The 23,737-nt window shown below is 38.2% G+C and overlaps 1 protein-coding gene across 6 annotated transcripts in view; it reads right to left on the bottom strand.

Annotated features, from left to right (window-relative positions):
• The window catches only part of LOC139980686 (3-oxoacyl-[acyl-carrier-protein] synthase, mitochondrial-like), a 36,667-nt gene extending 14,109 nt beyond the window's left edge, over positions 1 to 22,558 (bottom strand). For 5 of the 6 annotated variants that reach the window (XR_011797641.1, XR_011797643.1, XR_011797639.1 and 2 more), the window contains exons 1-9: positions 10,764 to 10,950; positions 6,831 to 6,947; positions 5,189 to 5,253; positions 3,857 to 3,964; positions 3,158 to 3,229; positions 2,215 to 2,301; positions 1,559 to 1,710; positions 825 to 939; positions 49 to 115 (exon numbers count right to left, since the gene is read on the bottom strand). Coding sequence is in view for 3 of the 6 variants with exons in the window: in XM_071992540.1 (XP_071848641.1) it covers positions 49 to 115; positions 825 to 939; positions 1,559 to 1,710; positions 2,215 to 2,301; positions 3,158 to 3,229; positions 3,857 to 3,964; positions 5,189 to 5,253; positions 6,831 to 6,947; positions 10,764 to 10,908 (928 nt within the window). In the remaining 3 variants the exon portion in view is untranslated. Of the gene's footprint in view, positions 1 to 48; positions 116 to 824; positions 940 to 1,558; positions 1,711 to 2,214; positions 2,302 to 3,157; positions 3,230 to 3,856; positions 3,965 to 5,188; positions 5,254 to 6,830; positions 6,948 to 10,763; positions 10,951 to 22,164 lie in introns of those variants that run through there. The other variant, XM_071992548.1, reaches the window with a different exon arrangement.
• Positions 22,559 to 23,737: the final 1,179 nt, after the last annotated feature.

Genomic DNA, 23,737 nt, shown 5'->3' with positions numbered 1-23,737 from the left:
TATTCTAACAAGATTCCTTTTATTGCTACAAATGTTGTTCAACCTCACCTGAAAGACCGTAGCCGAGTATCTCTGCTAGAATGTTTGCCCCTCTACTCTCCGCATGATTCCACTCCTAAGTGAGAGAAAACATGACAAGTGTTAGCTTTAAAGAGTCAGATAAGAAAGGAAATTATCAATTTAAAGTTTACAAATTGATTGTTTATTTGTATCAATGGCTTTCCTATACCTGACATTCCAACACTCAGAGTCTTACTGGGCTTTACAATAGTTTGTAAAATCTCCTGGTTTCAGGTACCAACCCCCTGGGTTTTGTCTTTTCAAATCTCTCCAGATTTACAAATTTAGGGGTTGACAGGTCTGTCAAATAACTTTCAATGGTTAAACTGTCAAACCAAGACACACAAGCTGTGAACAATTCAGCACGTTGCTGTCTGAGCATTACACAGCACCACATCTATGGGTCCTTTATAGAGTATCCCAAAGGATGCAGCCACAATCCAGTGCACACAACTATATACACAAGCTATATACATAAGTCCCTGTTTATACACCTGGTTGCTAGGAGGCAATTGAGCTAAAGTGCCTTGTACAAGTAAACAATACTTTGATCTAATCGATCGTGGAATCCTGCCACTAAGCAACATCCATCCTCCGCTCCCCCACCCCCACTATAAACTGTCCCTACCCTTGATCTTGCAGACACACATACTACTAGTAGCTAAAATAAATCCATATTTCAACAGGCAAATTGTTGACTGACAATTGTAACCATCTAAATATGTCTATTTTTGATTGATCAGATCAACCTTAGCAGACCAAACCTCTAATATGAGAACTGCTGCCCCTTCAGCCATCACAAAACCATCTCTACTTGCATCAAAAGGTCTGGAAGATTCTTGTGGTCTGTCATTATACTTGGTGCTGAGAGCACGTGCCCTGGGAAATATAAATGATAAGGGATCAAAGTTTTTGACCAAGGATCCTAAATGTCTACTCAGAGGGCAGCACATTTGTATTCTTTGCTGTCACATGTTTTTATATGTTAATCATCCAAAGAGCTGTTAAATATAGTTTACTGTAGAAGATTACTATAACATCCTAACATATGGGCACAACAAGTATATTCATAAATTCCATCGAATCTGTTTCCTTATTTCAGCATTTACTTCTGAGAATATAAAGACAGTTATTGTCTAGCTGAAACATTTGCTAAGGCATGCCACACAGACAAAACTGTGATAAATAATAAATTATTATTTGATCCTTAACCATGACATGAATACATTGTTATTATCATGTAACACTTTCACTTAGTCATTTTTTTTCTGACAAAATAATAACAATATTTATGAATAGTTAAGGATAAAATTTGTTGGTAAAACAGATCACTTGTGAAGATATAACTATTTAACAGGTTTCAGCAAAGAAAAAGATGTTTTGCCATCTTCACATTTCTATCTGTTAGATTTTGTTTTCTTCCTTTTGACAGATACAGAAGAAGAAAAATCTGATACTAGTCTTGAGGAAAAAAACAATCACTTGCATTTCTTAATACCTTGAAAAGCCTGCCATCGCTACCGGACATATGCAGGCCTCCGCTCCTCCTGCTACCATGACTTTGGCATCACCATTACGGATAAACCTCATGGCATCACCAACTGCGTGACAGCCTGTGGTGCATGCAGTCGACACACAGTGGTTAGGTCCCTATGAGTAAAGGAATAAAAAAACAGTTAGAGAAAACTTCCAGATACTACCAGTGGTGTTAGCAGATGGGTCTCACCTGGTGGGGGTGCATGGAAGGAGCAGCTACGTTATGTAGAGGGGCAAGAGTTCTCATATAGGTCATGACAGATGTGTACATAACAGATCTATGAGATATATAGTTTACATAGTAATCTGGTGGGGAAGGGGCCCTGTTGAGGAGGGAGAGGAGTAGTACCATCGTGGAGAGGTAAGGGCGATGGGTACAACCTCTACCTGTCGATTTTGTATTATAGCAAAAATTGGCAACAAGTAATACGTGTCTTATTTTTTCTAAACGAAAACAGAAGATTTAATGAAGGGAGACATTCGATACATCTCAATCATGGATTCTTTATAGATCTGAATAGGAAAGAGGCCAAATAACCACATGGCAGAGCACAGCAGAAGGGATTATTTGATTGTCCCCTTCTGATTCCTTCCTTTCTCTGTGTACATCACTCTTACCTGGAAGCCATACCTGATGCCAATGTGTCCAGCTGTGAGATTAGGTAAGATCCTTGGCACAAAGAAAGGACTGACTTTGCGGTACCCCTGTAGACAAATGGAAAACAAAAGGTTATATTAAAGGATGTCACTGGTTCTTTAAACTAATGTCACTGGTAATGATACAGTGACTTAATGGGGGACACTAATTGGTATCATGGAGAGAGAAGAGGAGAATAAAGTCTTTTCTTTCTGCACTATGTGCTGAACTTATTGTCACAGGTAATGATGATACAGTAATCTATAAAGAAATACAGACATTGTCAGGGATGGCATAAAGGGGGGTGGGGGAGAGAACAAGAGAATGTCTCAACTTTTTGCAGGCTATGCTGCAAAAATGACTGCAGTTCTATAAGTTTATACAAACCAAAATGTCTCCCACAAGAAAAACCTGCAAATCCTTCCTTGTTCCCTTACACATGCTGATCCATTCAAGTTCTATCACATTGTAATGTGTGATTGAATTAATGTTGGCGTCAACTGTGCGTGTGTGACGGTGTTAACAATTTTTATGTGTGTTGGTTGTGCATGTTGCTTGGGATGTGTGTGGTGCATGATTTGTTTGAATGGTGCGTGTTGCGCATGTTTTCTTTAAATAGGGTTTGGAATGGATTAGGAGGCAGTTATTACTTAGAGTATATAAAGACAAGACGTGTCCTGTTATATTGGTATTACTTTGTTTGTAAAGATAAGATATCTTGGTAAGACTACTTTGAAGTTTGGCAACAAATACACTTTGACATAGTGACAAATATTGCCCTCTGGTGACTGGACTCTTTATTTATTTGTTAAACACATAAACGTATAACTGACCAGTAAGTGTTGTTCACTACATGTTCTAGATTGATGCAAATCAAAATCATTTCTTTTCATTAAGAAAAATGGAACAAAACAGATGACTTACCTTTGTCTCTAGTGTTCTACCAGTGTCAACAATTTCCTGGAGTCCTGGTAAACTGACACCAACAGCCATACCCTACAAAACAGAATCATTATTATAACCAATTGGACAAGATATTTAAAGATTCTTTCAGGTTATCCCTTGGACAAAAAATTCTTATTGTATTTCTTGATGGTCCAAACAAATATTGATGCCCAAAAAAGGTAGCAAAAACAACAACCAAGGTGTATATGGCAGGAGAGCTGGGTTTGGTGAATAGAACACCAGCTTTGGGCCATTAAAATTTAACTTTGAGTGGATCAACGGCCTACTACTATTTTTTGTTTAATTTCAGTTCCTCCAAGGTGATGGGGCGATGCCAATCTACTATTTTGAAGGTACAGTATTTACTTACAATGCAATCTGTATATGATGTAAACAACAAGTCCTTCACCTGATGATCTCAAAAGCTTACGTGATTGTCCAAACAGAAATTTGGTCATCGCATACAATCGAAGTACTGGTCAAAAGCTTGCCCTAGAGATGGGCTAATTTAATTGAATTAAGACAGGTAAGAAAAAGCAACTAAAGAGTTTGCAGAACTACTCAGATTGAGTGCTTTTATTTTTTTCTCTCTTTTATATTGTTTATTTCTTCTATTTTATATTTTGATCTTTTTCTTTCTCATATTCAACATTTGTTCACTCAAAATCAATAGCTTACTGTGTCCAGTTTATCTTGATCTGATGTCGGTTTCCATTTGGCTTGACAGAGGGCTTCCTCTGAGGCAACAAGAGCGAACTGAGTCACATCTTCTGCTATCTTCAACTCCTACAGGATAAGTAAAAGCAAGAGATTTTCAGAATCTTCATCATCCTTCTTATAAACAGTTGTCTTTTTTACAATAACCAATTCGCACTCCACTCAAGAGTCACCCAGTTTATGACTTTGAAGTTCTGTAGTAAAACCTCGGCAGAGTGCTGTCTCCTGGTCCAAAGAGTTGCAATTAAAATACTGGTTGTTATCTGTATGCAATGTTAACAAGGCTAGATACAACTGGACAAATACATAATTCAGTGCTGGAAGTAAACAAAGGCTGTTGTATTTCTCCACGATAGCCTACAAAAGCACCCATCGTGGAAGGTCACAACGGCTGTCTTGCCCAAATTCTTTGGCTGTAATTTGGCAGCTGTGCCCTTTCACTTGAATGCAATTCCAAGTAGATAAATAAAACCATTTTACAAAATGAAGTCCACGAAATAAACTTCCACAAGATAAAGATCAGTTAATATCAAACTATGAGTCACATATATATGTTTGCATACTTAGTGATTTTTACATTATGTTAGCAGAGTTAAAACATGATTGAACCAACCAATAGTATGTGTTATGTGTTCTGCTTCATATTCATAATATCACATAAAGCTAATACTGATGTTTCTCTGACTGTCCAGCAACATAATTGTTTTTGGCCTTGGTGCCCTACTACCAAACAGTGTTTGACCTTGGTGCCCTATTTGATGACCTTGGGGCCCTCCCAAATTTATAACAAAGAGGCCCAATGGCCTTGCCCTGACCAAGCCTTACTTTCAGCCTTGTAACTAGGCTACACTAATAGCTGATAGTTTTTTGTGTTTTTTAAATAATCTGCCTGGATTAAAACTATTATCTCATAAATTTAGTAAGAAAGACTCTTTCCAAAGTTCAAGAAAACTGGTTTGTAAATAAATATGTTGTAGATACAATCAATCATTGTTACTTTATCATTTAAAGCCACATTTTTGGATAGCTAAGTTTATTTGCAATGACATTTGTTTCGTTGTTGCCTACCAAAAAAATATGCCTGTACATGTATAGGTTGAATATAAATATTTTAAAAAGTAGATAATTTGATGGTTTTGATATTGTAAATGGTGATATCAGGAGCTAAACTGGGGGCACCTACTAGTAACCCCCCCCCCAAAAAAAAAATGTGACTTAAGATTGTACTATCTCAGTTCAACAAAAGGCTAAATTGGGATAAATTTTACACAATTTCACTCATACTGTACTCACAGCTTTCGTAAGGTGACTCGGAGCATGAAACTGGCCGTCGCCCTCGCCCCTTGGAACCAATCCAGCTGTTGGTAAGCATCAAATAATATTGATAAAAGCACATTAAATATAATCGAATAACAAATGCAGATTAAAAATGTAAATATAATAATTACGTATATAAACCACACCAAGCAATATTGGGAACAGAAATATTTTACTGTCCAGATGAATGATATCGAACGGATTAGTCATGCTCATTTTGCTGAGAGCATATATGTAGATCTAAGGTAATACTGATAAAACAATTATTGATTAATTGATTGATTGATTTATTTTATTTCATCACGTGAATATATATAATGTGATAGGAAGTCCTCTAAAAAACCTTCAGATGGCTTAACAAAGTAGAGGACTACCTGTAAAGAAAAGGAAAAAGAAAACAAAATATATATATAAGAAAAAATGAACATGTTCAATTAATAAGATGCAATAATTTTTTGAATAAAGTTTCTTCTGAATGATTTTGCAGAAGGTTTATTTGTAATATTGTCTGATAGAGAATTCCATGTTTTGATTGTACGTGCCCTTAGTGATAACATCCCCATTGTAGAATTATATCTGTTATAATGTGCATTGCCTGAAAATCTGGTATTGTAATGATGAACATCACTGTTACTTATTAAGTAGTCATTAAAAGCATTTGGTAACAGTCCATTCCATGCCTTATAAGCAAATGTAGCAAGATTAACCCGAATAATGTCATCAGTTTTTAACAACCTTGAATGATTAGTGTGGTCGCGTGGTTTGGCATGTGTTATATGGCGGACTGCTCTCTTCTGCGTAATATAAATGGGATTCAGATTGGTATATCTAGTACCAGACCATATGTTACAACAATACGTAATATGTGGCAGGACTAATGTCTGGTAGAGAATCTTTAATATGTGTTGTGGCAGATAATGCTTAAGCTTAGCTAAAACACCAGTGTTTTTTGCAACTTTTTTACAGACAGTTGTAATGTCTTCACACCATTTAAGTTTATGATCTATATAAACGCCTAAAAATCTAGTGCTTTTGACTTGTTGTAGTCGTTGACCGCCCATAGTTATATCAGCATTCCATGTAAAATTGTAAGAAGTATTAAAAACTATATAGTTTGTTTTATCAATATTCAATGATAATTTGTTGCCAGCAAACCAGTCCCTGAACTTGTCTTTATTCAGTTGATACTTCAGTATGAAATAAAGTACTCGATTGTGGTACGAAGAAGATATTTGTGTCGTCAGCAAACAAAACAACTTTAACTTTACCAAAAACTTTGGTAATGTCATTGACATAAAGGATGAAAAACAATGGACCAAGAATAGAGCCTTGTGGCACACCACATTGTATTCTCTACGGTATTCTCTCCGGTATTATCATCACTGATAACAAAACGTTTTTTGTCGAAAAATTTACATTGAGTAGAAATGTAAATATTGACAAACATGATTTCATACTGATTATAGACATGAATTCTGATTAAACACGATTTGCAAACTATCGAGGATACTAATAACTCAGTGACCAGTGAAAAGATTTGCCAAAGTTGTTTTGGCTACCTACAAAAGACATGAAAACGAAATAAATGGTTCAGTTCTTTCATCCTCAAACATCTTACCTACTTTACTTGGTATTCCTTCATATTTTTCTCCACTCAGCAATCCAATGCCACTCTTGCCTTGAAGTAATTTTGACCATACATTGCTGACACCAATCCCCAATGGTGTTACAACTCCTGGAAGATATAAATTATTCACAAGAGACTGTGATGGTATGAAAATAATGATTTCAGACAACAACAAAAAATGAACAAGTTCTGACAAGTTTGGTCATCATAACATTCAGGTACAGGTAAGTGATTACTTTGTACTGTAATTGGACACTGTAAGTTATCAGTGTTAACCTACTGTAAATTGCAGACTACCCTGCATTTTTATCTTTTTAGCTGTGACCATCTGATCATGGTTTGGTAAGAGATGTCTGACATTCTCCCCGAAGTTCCACCAAGATCATAAAGCTTCTTATACCAGATAAAAACTTGTGCTGAAAGGGGGGGGGGTGTTGGAGGGGGGCTTTGATTTAAGTCCTTGTGATCCTTTGTGATGATTTCCACTTCCAGGGTCTGGTTACTAATACTAGTTTAGTTTAGTTTAGTAGAAAAAAAGGATCAGGAGGGACACTCAAGTCCCCATCAAGGACCCTATAGAGAGAGAAAAGAAAAACTGAAGACACAAACACTCAGACCCGATTACAATGCTTAAAGTGCTTGTCCAAAGCATTCTTAAACCCATTGACACTACTTGCAAGTAAAACTTTCTCAGGCAAACCATTCCACTCATTCACAACCCTATTAGAAAAAAAGTTATGCTGAATATTAATCCTACTATGTGACTTATGGAGTTTAAGACAATAACCTCTGGTACAACTACTGTTAGCAAACATGAAAAAGTCTGTAAAGGATAAATTGTCGAAACCATACACAATCTTGAAAACCTGGATCAAGTCCCCACGTAACCTCCTAAGCTCTAGTGTGGTGAGATTCAACAGAACACCGCCTATACTAAGGAACACTCTTTAAGGAACTAATCATCCTAGTAGCCCTCCCCTGGACCTTTTCAAGTATTTCCTTATCCTTAGCAAAATATGGGTTCCAAGCCTGCACAGCATTCTCCAGATGAGGCCTAATCAACTGCTTATAAAGCCTAACTACGATGTCCTCTTTCAGAAAACTGAAGTTCCTCTTGATCATACCTAAAACCCTATTATATACCTCTTTTAGCAGCTTCAAGACAATGTTTAGAAGGTTGTAGAGATGAGTCAATGTAGATACCTAGGTCTCTTTCAACAGAGACCTACTGTAACTCCACACCGTTAAGATTGTATATAAACTTTTGGTTACTGTACTACCAATGTGCATTACATTGCATTTATCAATATTAAAAAGCATTTGCCACCCCTGAGACCGGGAAAAAACCTGATACAAATCCATTTGAAACTTCTTATAATAGTTTTTGGAAGAGACCTCAGAATACAATTTGGTGTCATCAGCAAACTTTTTAGCTGTACATACACAAAATATCTCCGTCGATGTCATTTATATAGCAACAAACAACAAGGGACCCACTACAGACCATTGTGGAACCCCACTAGTAACGTCCTGCCAAGAAGAAGCACAGCCTTTAATTACCACCCTCTGTTTCCTATTACCAAGCCAATTCTCGATCCAAGACAGTAAATTCCCGGTAGAAATACTAGATGATGGTAGGCCTAAGCTTGCACGGTTTCGTGAAAACTTACAACCGGTTTTTCTCTAGCAAAAAACCGAATCTGGCTCAAAAACCGGTTTTTTTCCACCTCCCGAATTGCATTGAAAACATCCAAATCTCATCGCTAAGATGCATATTTTTGAAGCTTTACCAACAGCGGTTTCAACTCTGTTTGTTCGCAGTAAAGGGTTAAAAACAAGGAGAATAAATTCAAGAAATGTTACTGCCTTCATGACTCTCATTTTAAAACCCACGTTTACTAAACTGAAGTAAATATGTCGAAAAGAAATGTGTTAGTGAAATTTTTCTTAAAGTTTTAACATCACGTACACCTATCGTTTGTCTTGTGTTAACTGTACTTCACGAAGTTCAAATTCGTGTACAGAAAAAATATCACGGTCATGTTATATTATATTATATGTTATATTTTCGGAGATGAGGGCCGAGCGTAAACCCCATTATGACCAATTGGAGATTGTAAAAAAAATGCTTTACAATATGATTGGTCCAATATATTCAGTAGTGGCTGAAAAAGTGGTCGAATGTACCAAATTGCACGAGGCTCTAGCCATGTTCGCGGGTGGTATCTTGGCGGTAAAAAAAATTCTCTTCAAGGAGTGAAGAGAATTTACAGTCTACACTTTCAAGTACAAGATGAAAAATATCGCTGGCAAAAGCGGGGATTAGGTTGGCGAAGAATATAAATTGTTAACGTTTAAGTTGAAAACATGTGTTCATCAACGTAAACGAAAAACAAACTGAGAGACGCCTTGTCTGATAACTGATAAGAAGAAATGTTGAAAGGAAACTCACAAAGAAAATACAATCTATTAGCGTACAAAGGAGAATTGTCCCAACAGCAACATCTGTAATTTCCAGCCATGTATGCAACATTTTTACTCCTTTAATATTCCTTGGCTCAAGCCTGATGCCAGGTGTCTCTTGTGAATAATGGACTATGATTGTTCTCATGTTACTTGTTGCATCTTAGTTGTTAAACTCAGAGCCCCCCCCCGTGATTGTTACTTGTTGCTTCTTAGTTGTTAAACACAGAGCCCCCCGTGATTAGTAATGTTACTTGTTGCATCTTAGTTGTTAAACTCACAGAGCCCCCCCCCCCCCGCGACTGTACATGTCGTATGGTATTGTGGATTGCGCAATGTACCTTTGAAGTTTTAACGTTTATTTTTTGAACACGAGCTGTGATCAATGTGTTTGAAAAGATTTTCTCCATATCCTCTACCAATAAATTGAAGTTAAATAATAAGAACAACACAAGGAGGACAAACACTTGGATATAACAATTTACTTTGAACTGCATCTCGTCATTTGAGTGTGTACTTCTCACAACTACCATGGAGCTACAAACAGAGCTCCATGCAACTACTAACGTTGGCCACCAAGGTCAGTTCAATACTACAAGGTCACCTAACTGATGCACGCATATAAGGGCTGCATAGCCTAATGTTATGCCTAGCTATCCACCCTCAAGCACTGGTTATGGCATGTGCCGATCGTAGCTGACAATGTCGTCTATCAGAAAAGCTTTCTCTTGTTGCACTTTACTTGCATATTGCAAAAAAAAACGGTAAATAAGAGAAACCAAAGTCAACAAACTCTGTTTTTTCCAGTTTTTGCAATTCACATTTCGGTTTTTACCGGTTTTTTCGGTTTTTCAGTTTTCTTAAAATAAAAAATAGTACCGAAATTCGGTCGGAAAAAACCGGTTTCGGTACTAAAACCGGTTTACCGTGCAAGCCTAGGTAGGCCTATACTGTAAATTCGCTTTAGTAATAGCATTAAAGTTATTTTAAATGATAACTGCGATCACGATCTATCATCTAGCTTACTTTGCTCGGTGGCTTAGTGCTTTCAATTCAGCTATGTGATTTCATCAATTAGTTGATCAGATTCCGCGGGAAATAGAAAATTTATACTTGTAAAGGTTGGGAGTCAAACTGCTCAAAGCAAGGAAAAATTTCCCTGACTCTGTGGAATAATCCATGAAAGTGTCTCAGATCACAAAATTGATGATGCCTTGTTTTGGCTGCATTTGTTCATGCTTTGTATATTGAAATTATGAATGAAAGTGGTTACAATTTGACTATTTGTGCAACTACATATGTATAACACAGTAACGCGAATTTAGGGAACACGCGAAGTTACAGTACCGTACACCATGCTATTACTACACAGCAATCTAAGTAGGCTAGGCCTAGTCGCGAATCTAGTACATGCACAACTCTGTAACCTTCATAATTGAGATAATATGACAATCCACTTACCTATTCCTGTTACTCCAACCCTCACTCTACCACTTTCACTCACTATACCACTCGAGCTACCTTGGCTTCTAAATGGAATATTTAAAGTTCTTTTCGCGCTACAGAAGAGAAATATAGATGCAGGCCCGACTACGGTCTTCTTCATTTTCTTCTCTTCGAGATCGAGTTGAAGTTCGAAAACCCCACATAAAGCAAATTCGGTCCAGTTTTCGTCACAGAGAAATGGTAATCGATCATTGGGTGCTATGGCGGTATTTGTTTAATTTTTTTGGATGGAGTTAAAGTTACTTCACACATCTCGCTTCTACAACCGTCTAAATGACTGATATTCATAGCGAGATTTCAAATAAACAAATAGGAGAGTTTGTTTTCACAGTGAGTTTTTCAAACCAACTTGATTGAAAAGAGAAAGAGATGTCCTTGGCAATTATTATTTAGGCAAATACAAATAGCGCCACTAACTTTACAACAACATATTAATTTTCTATCAGGGTGAATTTTCACGGGAAGGAAATGGATGAGTGGTAGAAAAAAAAAAAAAAACTTGATTATGGTTAATATTTCAGCGAATGTCCGGTAAATATTCGCAGCTTTTGAACATCGACATTTCTGATACCCCAAATGTGGGGTGCCGTTACAACCACATATATACTTACGTACACAGGAGGGCAGAGAGGGCTGCTGCCCCACCACATGCACCGACATACCTCCGCTCACTTAGAAAAATGGGGGAAATGAGTACAAAGCCTACGTTTCTATTTGTTACTCGTCAACGAGGGATTTACTACACGGCAGTACTAAATCATTCAACTGGATCCATTGTATTAGCAGAAGAGTGTTTGGCAAACAAATGATCAATGTTCGTTTCATTCACCACACAATACATCTAATTTCCGATCTTATTTCTTTTCTTCTATAGAAAGTCACACACTCAAAACTTTGACAGTTTAAAGAAGGTAATACATATGACATGAAACGTTCGAAAATTCCATGTCTCATCTGGGCCACCGTAATTTCTACAATAATTAAATAATGCTTGTGAAGGCCCAAAACACCTCGGTCCTCCTGTCCCTCGCATAATGTTTATAGCATACTACCCAAGTATGGAGTATAAACCAGCATGCACGGTCACGTGAAACCTCTCAGGTATTATGAGCATGACTAAATAACTCATTTAAAGCAGGAGAAACATGCTCATTTCAACTATCCGCGGGTTAACGTAACACAGTTTGGGCAAATGTTACCATTTTAAAATAACTAGATGTTAGCCAAAACAGTCTCAGTACCGTGTTTTCATCGCAGGATAATGCACGAACGGGTGTATGGCGCAAGTAATGCACGAAGCCGTATAGAGTTACTGTACTGTATGTAGTTCATCCAACAATAGCGTTGAGCTCCCGTTCCTGCATTATCCGTGTGATAAACGCACGGTAGAGTGTTGGTTGATCATGTTCATTCCTACAAAAAACAAAATCACTATCAATGTTCATGTTAGTTGTTAAACTTTAATAACAACGTAGAAAGGAAATAACCAACATTTGTCTCGAAACGGTACCCCGTATTTAACTTTTATTATAGTTAGGAGTATCAAAACAAACTGGTGTCAAGAAAATAAAAAGAATGACACTACTACGCAGTAAATTGAAAATAACGTTATACAATTAAGCCTGAACGATGTTACGTAAAGCATAGTCAACGAGGTAAATGATTCATTTACCTCGTTGAGCATAGTATACAGAGGGAGCACAGAGCTTCTCCCGTCCACTCGCTCAACGTCCAATCGCTCTTTGTTCAATCGATCCCCGTCCTATCGCTCCCCGTCCTATCGCTTCCCGTCCTATCAATCTCCGACCCGTCCAAATTTTTAGCATTAGGGAGCATCGCAATCGGGTTTCCTGTTAAATTTAAATATATACATTACATCCTTGATTCAGTCATTTAGATAATTGACAAAATCTGTAACTATAGACATCGGATTGGAAATCAAATTTGCTCTATATAGGCCTACTTTTTCGACATTATATAAGTTTAGCACGTTTTAAATGATTATTGTGCCATGGCTTATTCGTTTGGATTTTACGTCATGAAACAAACATGCTGCTTTCGTCACGCCCAAGGAGCTGGAGAACAGCATAGCAGCCTGTATTGTCACGTGACATTATGATATACAAAAAAAAGAAAAAACTTGCTAAGAAAAGCGGTGACTACATAGCACCTGTGCACGGAAACTAAACAACCAAACCAACCAAACTGTTTGTTAAGCTGTTGTACGCTTTTTGGAAGACTTCCTTCACACTGTAAATTTACACGTGAAAAACAAATAAATAAATCAAATCAAACTACTGCGTCAGAAGAAAGACGAGTGTACAGCATGTACACTAAACACCAATAAATTTAGAGATTCATTTTCTCTTTATTGTATATATATATATATATATATATATATATATATATATATATATATATATATATATTGATTTTTTTTTTTTTGGTTATCAAATTTCATCACTAAGCCCAATTTAAGCGGGGAACAAAATTTCGCTTTGTTTCGGTTTCAGGCGCGTAGCCAGGAATTTGCCAAGGGAGGGGCGAAACTGTAGGCAAACTATCACAGCCGTAGATACGGCATTGAAAACTATCTAAGCTTAGCGCCACCATTTTTGGAGCGAAGCGTCCAAGAAAATTTTGGCTGAAAATGCCTCCCAGATCGCTGTAAATGGCACTTCCCAGGCCTTGTAAATTGCATCTTCAGCATTTTCTCTTTTGAAATTACTAACAATATCGTAAAAACATAAAAAAGAAATTAAATAGGGAACCCATATCGATGTGGATCATATATATGAGTGTACGAACAGATACTTACTGTACACTCATACACAATAGATGTACAGACATGATAATAATGATGAGTGGCAACTATACGGTCACAGATCAAAGAAACGACCTCAAAGTGTCACTTACCTCATGCAGCATGTGTTGGATGAAGGTTTCGCCACCGCCAAATATGATTTGGATAAATAATGTCACGCATTATTTTCTATTCATAGCCACACAAAATAAACTATGCCACCAAATATTGGTGGGATATTATATACTATATCCCCTACCTAAAATATTGGGGGAGACTTGTCCCCGTCCCTCCCCCCCCTCCCTCATGATTGCCGCCCATGTGCGAAACTAACTGTTTCACTGTCGGTTATCGGTATATACATGTTTATGTCTTTGTATTCCTTCTTGAAACTGTATGGCTGAGTCATTTCTGTTGGTGGAATTGAACCAACTGCAAAATAAATTCTGCATCACCTGAACAGATTTGTAAAATTGCCGAAACAGTTAGCAAAAGAGAAATCAAAAGCAATAGAACCATGTAAACTCAAGCCGTTTAAATCATTCCCAAGTGTTAACCATTTTGTGAACACAAGTAACTTCAAATGCCAGTGTCCACACTGTAAGAATTTCACTTACAGTAACCACATACCGCACAACTTTCCCTAACACAGAGAACTAGGCTAGTGCAATTATACTACACATGCTATGAAAGTGACCCTTACAGAATTGAACACTCTTGAATTCCTGATATATAGGCCACAACTCTGGTTTTCAGCAGAAAGTTGATATTGGAGTTCACACTTCCAGCTGTAAAGCTGGGTGCTTATCACTCTTGTGTACACAAATTGCATGGCCAGGCAAGACCACTTTTTAATTATGCTGGGATAACTTCAGAGTTGGCTTCTTTGCAGAGTGATTAAATATTATGTTACTGTCATTCCAAAGAAAGATTTATACCTTCTTAGACAGATAAGACTCATAGCCAGGAAATCAGAGACAGTGGATTTGTTGACTCAAATGATTATCATTGGATGCAAGGCTGCATAATTTGTGTCAATTTCTGTAAGGGGCATTTCATGTCATGTCTGCCTAATTTTCTGCAACCCTAGTTTCTTGTGCCCTATTGCATTCCCAGTGTACCAATGCAAGTAACAAACATGTTAGCTAGCAGTGCTTCCTTTTTAAAACATTTTTGTCACAATTAATGATAAACATTATTTAGCCTAGGAAGCTGGCTTATGTAGTATGATTATATTTTGAAGTTGATCAACCAGACAACCACTTACCTAACATCATAATATGCTATTCAATTAGTATTAGGTAAAAACATCGTAAAATTAGAAAAACATTGAAACTCTTGGCAACAAATAGGTTGCTATATGATGTTGCTCACCGCTCAGGGAGTGACATTTAACGAGAAAATCAAAAGTTGTTCTACCATGTGCTATGACAGTGAACTTGCGAATTTGCTCTTCGGTTTGAGATGAAATTAACATGTAGCATTTCAAGGCGTTTTCATCTCCCGTAGGATCTGACTTGCAGGCTGGTTGTTGCTGTGAATGTCATGTCAGTTCATAAGGGGGTAATTAACACTGCAAATACTTTGTGCTCAATCTCTCATTGAATTATTTACCTAGATTTACCAGATCTCTAAGAAGGCTGTTTCTTTCCTTTCTCCCACAGACTGTAAGGCAGCCAGGTTTTATCTCCTGCCCAAAATTCACAAGCCTGGTAACCCTGGTAGGCCTATCATCTCGGGCAATGGGTCCCCCACCGAGAAGATATCCTTGTTTGTGGACCACTTCATCAAACCTCTTGTTCCTCAGATTAATTCTTATATCCATGACACTCCAGATTTCCTCAGGAAACTTGAAGATATCAAAAACCAAATCCCCAGTACAGCCATCATCGGTACTTTCGACGTCACTTCTCTGTACACTAACATCCCTCATGCTGAAGGTATCGCAGCCACGTGTGCAGCCCTGTCTAAGAAGGTCCACCCTTGTCCACCCATCTCTGACATCAAAGCTCTCATGCAACAGGTTCTCACCAAAAACAACTTCACGTTCATGGACAAGCATTACCTTCAAAGACACGGGACAGCCATGGGAACCAGGATGGCTCCTTCCTATGCATGCCTGTTTATGTCTAGCCTTGAAGAACGCATGCTCAGTACGGCTCCCTGTCGTCCCCTTATCTGGTGGCGCTACATCGATGACATCTTCTTCATTTGGACCAGTGATGAGGATAGCCTGCTCACCTTCATCAATCACATCAATTCTTTCCACAGCACCATCAAATTCACCTCTGATTACTCTCACCAACAGGTTAACTTTCTCGATGTGACTGTTCGCAAGGAACACGATTCTCTCTCTACAGACTTATACACCAAGCCCACAGACACACACCAGTATCTCCATTCTTCAAGCTGCCATCCCCGTCACTGCAAGTCTGGAATTGCCTACAGTCAAGCACTTCGTCTTCGTCGCATTTGCTCTAACAATTCCTCTTTCATTCGCCATACAGATGCTTTGGAAAAACACCTTATTGCCAGGGGCCATAGTGCCAGAAGGGTGCGTGAAGCCATTCAGAGAGTCCGCTCCCTTTCCAGATCATCTACTTTGGCAGTGAAGGACAAAAAGGGACGAGATTGCGACAACAAGCTGCCCCTCGTTGTTACTTTCCACCCAAATCTTCCTCCCCTTCAGAAAATCACCTCTAACAACCACAACATTCTCCTCACTTCAGATAGACTCCAACGAGCCATCCCTGAAAAACCCATCATCGCCTACAGACGACCACGCAACCTACGAGACCTTCTTGTACGTGCTGCTGTTCCACCTCTAACTTCTAACCCCACACCCATTCAGCATGGTACCTTCAAATGTGATCGTACTTCGAGATGCATCGTCTGCAGCCACCACATTGTTGAATCCAATTCCATCACCAGCCACAGCATGCAACTCACACACAAGACTAAGGGTCACATCACTTGCACTACCACCAATGTCATCTATCTGATCTCTTGTAGAGTTTGCGGCATCCAGTATGTTGGCGAAACCAAAACCACCCTCAAGAAGCGATTCTATGGTCACAGATCCACAGTCAACACCATGAAGACTGAGACCCCAGTTGGAGAACATTTTAACCTTCCCAACCATACCATTAACGACATGTCCCTACAGGGGATTGAATCCTTAGGTAGCCGTCCTGACCTAGTACGTATCAGCAGAGAGAGGCTCTGGATGCAACGCCTTCGTACCGTTCAACCTCATGGGCTGAACATTCAGGAAGGACATGACTAACTTTCCTCTGTTCCCTACTCCTTCTCCCCTTTCTCCCTTCCCCCCCCCCCTTTCACTCTTCCTCTCACAGCTCTCTTCCCCTCCATTTTTCTTCACACCTTTCTGTCTTTGTCCCTCTCCAGTTTATTCCTTACCCTGTGCCTTTAATCCTCTCTTTGTCCCTCCACAGTTTATCTCCTTCCTGTCCTCTTCTCCTGTTGCTTTCTACTTATAATCCCCTTTCATCCATCTCATTGTGTTCACCGTGCTCATTAACCTGTCTGTCTTCTGTGCGTGTTTTTGTCCCCTCTGTTACTGTAACTTGTCATTCAGCCTCTGAAGAAGATCCTGCTAGGATCGAAACGTCAGGCCAACTTACTTTTACACACGAATTATTTACCTAATCAGCCAAGAAACAACATTTATTGTTTTTTCTAAGTCTGCTTAAGTTTACTTTCTTAAGGCCACATAGCTAATGATGGTAAAACCAAGATATTTACACAAGAAGCAGTTCCTGCTGAATATGCCATTCTAAAACCATTGCCATGGAGTTTTGCATATTGTAATGTAGTATGTACAGTAGTCATATCCCCATCATATTACTTTAAACATTTGCTTCCATGCCTCTTTGTCTTAAGAGTAACTGCTTACTTCCTGTTCATGACATATTCACCCTACACCCACATCATATTCGTAGAAGCCCCCTTTGTCTTAATTCCATGAAATACTCATGCTTAAACACAGATGACAACCTGTTGCATCTCATGTGTATTACAAATAAGGTTAGTCATAGTCATCTCCATGTGCCTTAGTAATTATAAGTAAGACCAAGAGTTTATGTCACAGAGAGGTTATTGCCCCCTCACAGGAAGTTGAAATGACTTAAATACTGTACTGTTGTTTTTTAATATGTAAAAGACTAAGATTCCAGACTTCAGAGACTGTACTTCAGATACACTCCAGCAATAAAGCTCATATACTATACAATTATGGGCAGGTCCAAGCTATTTGCACTGTGACGTACGGGACATTTCAGAGACTTAAATGTGTCTAAAAGTTATAAAAAATCTATTTTCCAGAAACTTTTTCAGGTTTTCATATTTGTTATTGCTGCTACTTTATTACAAACTTATGAAGATTTCCTACACTTGCTTTAATTAGGTCCCATCTTAATTAATGTACAGTGTGACGTACGGGACCAGAGAATTTTGTGTTTTTTTTGCTAAAGAGCAAAGCTGAAATCGCTCTGAAATTAGGAGGGCAGTGATCAAGCTGTAATAACTAGTGAATAGCCTAACCTTCCAAGGGCTAAGCTGTAACATATTAGAAAAAAATATGAAGCCATTCCAGTTCAGTGATTACACAAATGAAAATTGTCCTGTGACGTACGGGACATGTGACGTACGGGACAATTTGTCCAAATAAAAATTGACTATGAAAACCCATATTTTTATTCCTGAATATACCATAACAAGCTGATTTCTACATAAAAACATTAATTTGGATATGCCAGAACAATGTCATTTGTAATTTAATGCCATATTTCCTTCGTTTGGGGATCAAAAAGAGCAGTGACTGTACTTGTGAGATCATTCCACTACATAAAACATGGAATGCGTAAAGTATAAATCTACTCTACACATTCATCAAATACTCATAACATCAATTGTAGCTTTGTTAGACCACAAATGATCCAAGATGCAAGTTTTGGTGCAAAACTGTCTCGGTATATACTGTACAACACTGTATCATACTCCCCACTATTGACCCTGAAGTTGAAATATGATCCATCCCATTCAAAACATACCAAAATGTCCACAGTAACATCCACTTAATGTCCATCTATGAAACTAGTACAACAAAGAAAACTCTATAGACCTAATAATGGTTACCAGACCAAATACTCATTACATCAATTCTAGCTTTGTTAGACCACAAATGATTCAAGATGCAAAGTTTTGATGCAAAACTGTTTCGGTATATATACTGTACAACACTGTATCATACTCCCCACTATTGACCCTGAAGTTGAAATATGATCCATCATATTCTACCAAAATGTCCACAGTAACGTCCACATAATGTCCATCTATGAAACTAGTACAACAAAGAAAACTCTATAGACCTGATACTGGTTACCAGACCAAATACTCATAACATCAATTCTAGCTTTGTTAGACCACAAATGATTCAAGATGCAAAGTTTTGGTGCAAAACTGTTTCCGGTATATACTGTACATCACTGTATCATACTCCCCACTATTGACCCTCAAGTTGAAATATGATCCATCCCATTCAAAACATACCAAAATATCCACAGTAACGTCCACGTAATGTCCATCTATGAAACTAGTACAACAAAGAAAACTCTATAGACCTAATACTGGTTACCAGACCAAATACTCATAACATCAATTCTAGCTTTGTTAGACCACAAATGATTCAAGATGCAAAGTTTTGGTGCAAAATTGTTTTGGTATACTGTACAACACTGTATCATACTCCCCACTATTGACCCTGAAGTTGAAATATGATCCATCCCATTCAAAACATATCAAAATGTCCACAGTAACATCCACATAATGTCCATCTATGAAACTAGTACAACAAAGAAAACTCTATAGACCTGATACTGGTTACCAGACCAAATAGTCATTACATCAATTCTAGCTTTGTTAGACCACAAATGATTCAAGATGCAAAGTTTTGGTGCAAAAGTGTTTCCGGTATATACTGTACTGTACAACACTGTATCATATTCCCCACTATTAACCCTCAAGTTGAAATATGATCCATCCCATTCAAAACATATCAAAATGTCCACAGTAACGTCAATGTAATGTCCATCTATGAAACTAGTACAACAAAGAAAACTCTATAGACCTAATACTGATTATTGAACAAACTCATGAGTGTTTGTCCTCTGCAAAAATTGGGCGAGCAAAACTCTACACTTGTAACTAAAAATCTCAATGTCTACTATCTAAGTTCAGGACACAAGAACATTGTTGCACAGTCATGATAGTCACACTTCACAATAGGCCTACGAAATGTTGAAATGCAAACTCAACATTCTTGAAGTTGTCCTCATTCAATATCAATGTTGAATAGCATTGTAGATGATTCTGTATCCCACACACACACACACAATTGACTTCCCGATAGTATATTGAACAACACCTGGGCTGTTGGTGGTCATCAGTCAATGGTTTATTTGAAGCCATGTTGTGCTCTTCAGGCATGCAGGGATTATAAGTTGCAACTACCATCTTTCAACAAAATAAATTTGTAAGCATTGGAAGGTTTCCAGTAGAGGTCCCCATTGGAGCCCATGCATGTTTATTATGTATAAATACAGGGTTTCCCCCACACTATGTCCCGTACGTCACATTTTGTCCCGTACGTCACATTTTTAATTTTGATAATTAGATTTGCTGTGAATATTTTTTCAATTTTTTTGGGATGGATTTTGTTGAACAATGTTCTTAATTAGAACTTTACAGAATATCACCAAAAACAAATTGTTCATCCATATCAAAACTTGAAAAAAAGTGCTGAAAATTGTGACGTACGGGACATCAGTATTTGGACACTAGCTAATTAGCATATTTAATTGATGAACCCCCAAACATAATATGTCAAAATTATTGGAAGGAAGGGTGTATCATGTCCCACATAACTTATATTCAATAAGTTCATATTGCTGGCAGGGAAATAGGATTCCAAATGTCCCGTACGTCACGCTGCAATTTGAATTTATGCAAATTAGCCGGCTGTAATTGTTCCAATAGGCAAAACAATTAAAAAAAATTATGAAAATCTGAAACTTCAATAATTCAGCTTTAACATGACACCACATTTAGGGTGCTTCAGTAAAGTTTGAAATTTGGCTTCTAGGGATACAATAGCTTGGACCTGCCCTTATATCTATGTCTGGAGTTTCTCTTTATCTGTTGTTCATTATACTTATTTAATAACGGAGCCCAAACTAATTGAGCCGGAGCACACCCCAACGTAACAATATACATTCACAAAGCGAAAGAACATATTAAAATTGGGGCCAACATAGTACAGTAGGTCTTTTAAAGGAATCTCTAACAAGATGAACAATCAAATATTTACTCTTTACTTCTTTAGCTTCCAAGGGCAAACTTGTTAATTGAGACAAATGTTATCAATCTGCGCAGTAGTAGCATGGTGGGCTCATAATTGACGCACCTAAAAGGCATTGAAGAGTCCCCCCAGACCGAGTGCAGCCATCTGAAAAAGTTAACTTTATGTTGCTTGCAAGTGACCTTTTGTTTGTGTAGCTACAAAATGCAGACAAAAATGAAACATGATACCTTGTTATTTATTTTTTAGCCGGACCTAAGATGTCCATCGCTGTATCGTTTATACACTGTGCTGTGGGTATTGACCGCAGCTGTACATACTGACTGTACATTTGTGTCCAATTACCGATGGTAGCAAGCTGTGTGTGTGTATTTTCTAGGATCAATAGTGGTGTCTAACACTTCTGTTACACCTCATTCGAAACTAGGTCAGATTACCGGCATTAGACGTTTCTTTTTGCATGAGTCTTCACACCCTTTAATGATTTGATTAATAATGTTTATCAACGAAAAGTACAAATCACTCAACTGTATGAGATTTTTATATGTGTAGTTCCTCAAAGTTGAAATGATCTCAAAGTATTTATTTTTTGTGACTACGCATCGTACACTGAAGCAGAATTAGGCCACAAAATGTATTCCGTGTCAAGTTCTTTCATACCCCCGCCTACACTGACGCATTCATCAATAAGCTAACTGTAATGTTGGCCTAAGTATACATTTATTGACTTTTGATGCTGTTTGCTTTGCTCTGAGCTGCTAAGCTCTGACAGGTCAGTCTCAGAGAGTAGTGGTATCATATTAAGGTAATTTTGGTTATTTTTAGGGAGTAACATTTTCAAATACCAAGAAACTTGCAAAACTGGGGGAAGGCTTTTAAAAAAACACAATTTGATCAGCACATATCTGTAATGGATTCAAATTCATGGAATATATAACTCTGCTTCGCTGCAAAAAGTTTAGGTTCCCTTCTGTAACGCACTAGTAATCTATTTGGAGGTGCGTCAATTGCGGGAGTGTGTCAATTATGAAACCTTCACTATATATCCTAGCAAAGTAATGAGTGCAAAGAAGACTGATTATAACTAGACGAAAACAAAGCATGTTTAAAGACTCTTTGGTTACTTAGTGGCTGGAAATAAATAAACAAAGTCATTCATCTTAAATAATTCTTACCTACCACAGCAACTGCTGGGAAAGTTGGTTGAACCTCTGGAAGTATCAAGATCATGAGCCTACCAGCCTTATGCAATACAACGTTTGATGATTCCAAATACTCCATAAATCGCCATATGGTACTATAAGTTTAAAGATAAGTCACCAAGAAAAAGTCTTTAGTTTTACCACGAAATGGAACTAAACGCTACATTGTTATAGCTGCAGTACACCAGTGTACAGAATGGGATTTCGTGGAACCAGTCCATGTATTATCCGATTAACGAAAACAATTGGCGAATTTTAGCCAAATTTCTCTTCAAAGGCCAAGTCATTCTGTTGTGATAAACTAATGAGTTGCTCCTGACAATTCCTCCTGGAGCTTCGGTGACTTCATTTTTCCACCCCCCCCCCCCAATGTGCGTCACGAAGTATGAAAATGAAAGAACTTTTCGACGAACATCCCGCTGCATTAATAACTCCGGTGAATGAATCTGGTGATAAATCTGAATCCTGGGATGAATTCTGGGATTAATCTGAATCCTGGGATGAATCCTGTGATGAATCCTGTGATGAATCCTGGGATAAATCTGAATCCTGGAACGAATCCTATGATGTATCCTGGGATGAATCCTGTGATGAATCTGAATCATGGGATGAATCCTGTGATGAATCTATTATCTAAATCCTCTGATGAATCCTGGGATGAGTCCTGTGATAAATCTTAATCCTGGGATGAATCCTGTGATGAATCTCAATCCTGGGATGAATCCTGTGATGAATCCTGGGATGAATCCTGTGATGAATCCTGGGATAGCTTCAGGTTGGTAACTTTGCGATCCGCGTTATGGTGGCATACTCTTATTAGAGTCTATATCAATCCGCCCGATTGTTCGCCTTCAGGAAAAGTGCCAAAAAGCAGCGGGGGAACATCTTTTGTGACCTGTTATCAATCATAATCTAGTTTTTTATGGCTTGCATGTTGAAAAGCATCAATTGAAGTACATGTGGTGAGAAAATTGGGTCAATTGAGGCAATTTTAGACCACTTTAGGCCTCCCAGGAGCAGCGTAGGAAATTTGTTTACCAATGAGTGAAGAGGTTTGTTTACAAGTGACGAAAAGTTCCGGCTCGGAAAGCAAAAAATCTACATGGTCATGATACGGAAAATGGATGCAAAAGAGAGTCTCGATCATCAGCTCGTACAGTGCGCCAAGCCATCGCGCCACTGTTTGGACTGAGATATTAGGTGGATTAACTAATACTTACAGCTCCCCGTGTAGGCACTTGCTGTAAAAGATCGGCAAAAGACGTCATCACCCGGGGTTCGAACCAGGGATGCAAAAGAGAGTCTCGATCATCAGCTCGTACAGTGCGCCAAGCCATCGCGCCACTGTTTGGACTGAGATATTAGGTGGATTAACTAATACTTACAGCTCCCCGTGTAGGCACTTGCTGTAAAAGATCGGCAAAAGACGTCATCACCCGGGGTTCGAACCAGGGATGCAAAAGAGAGTCTCGATCATCAGCTCGTACAGTGCGCCAAGCCATCGCGCCACTGTTTGGACTGAGATATTAGGTGGATTAACTAATAC

The sequence above is a fragment of the Apostichopus japonicus genome, chromosome 2 (genome assembly GCF_037975245.1).
Source record: "Apostichopus japonicus isolate 1M-3 chromosome 2, ASM3797524v1, whole genome shotgun sequence".
In the NCBI taxonomy this organism is placed as follows: Eukaryota; Metazoa; Echinodermata; class Holothuroidea; order Aspidochirotida; family Stichopodidae; genus Apostichopus; species Apostichopus japonicus.
This window is presented reverse-complemented; position numbering and strand designations above follow the sequence as displayed.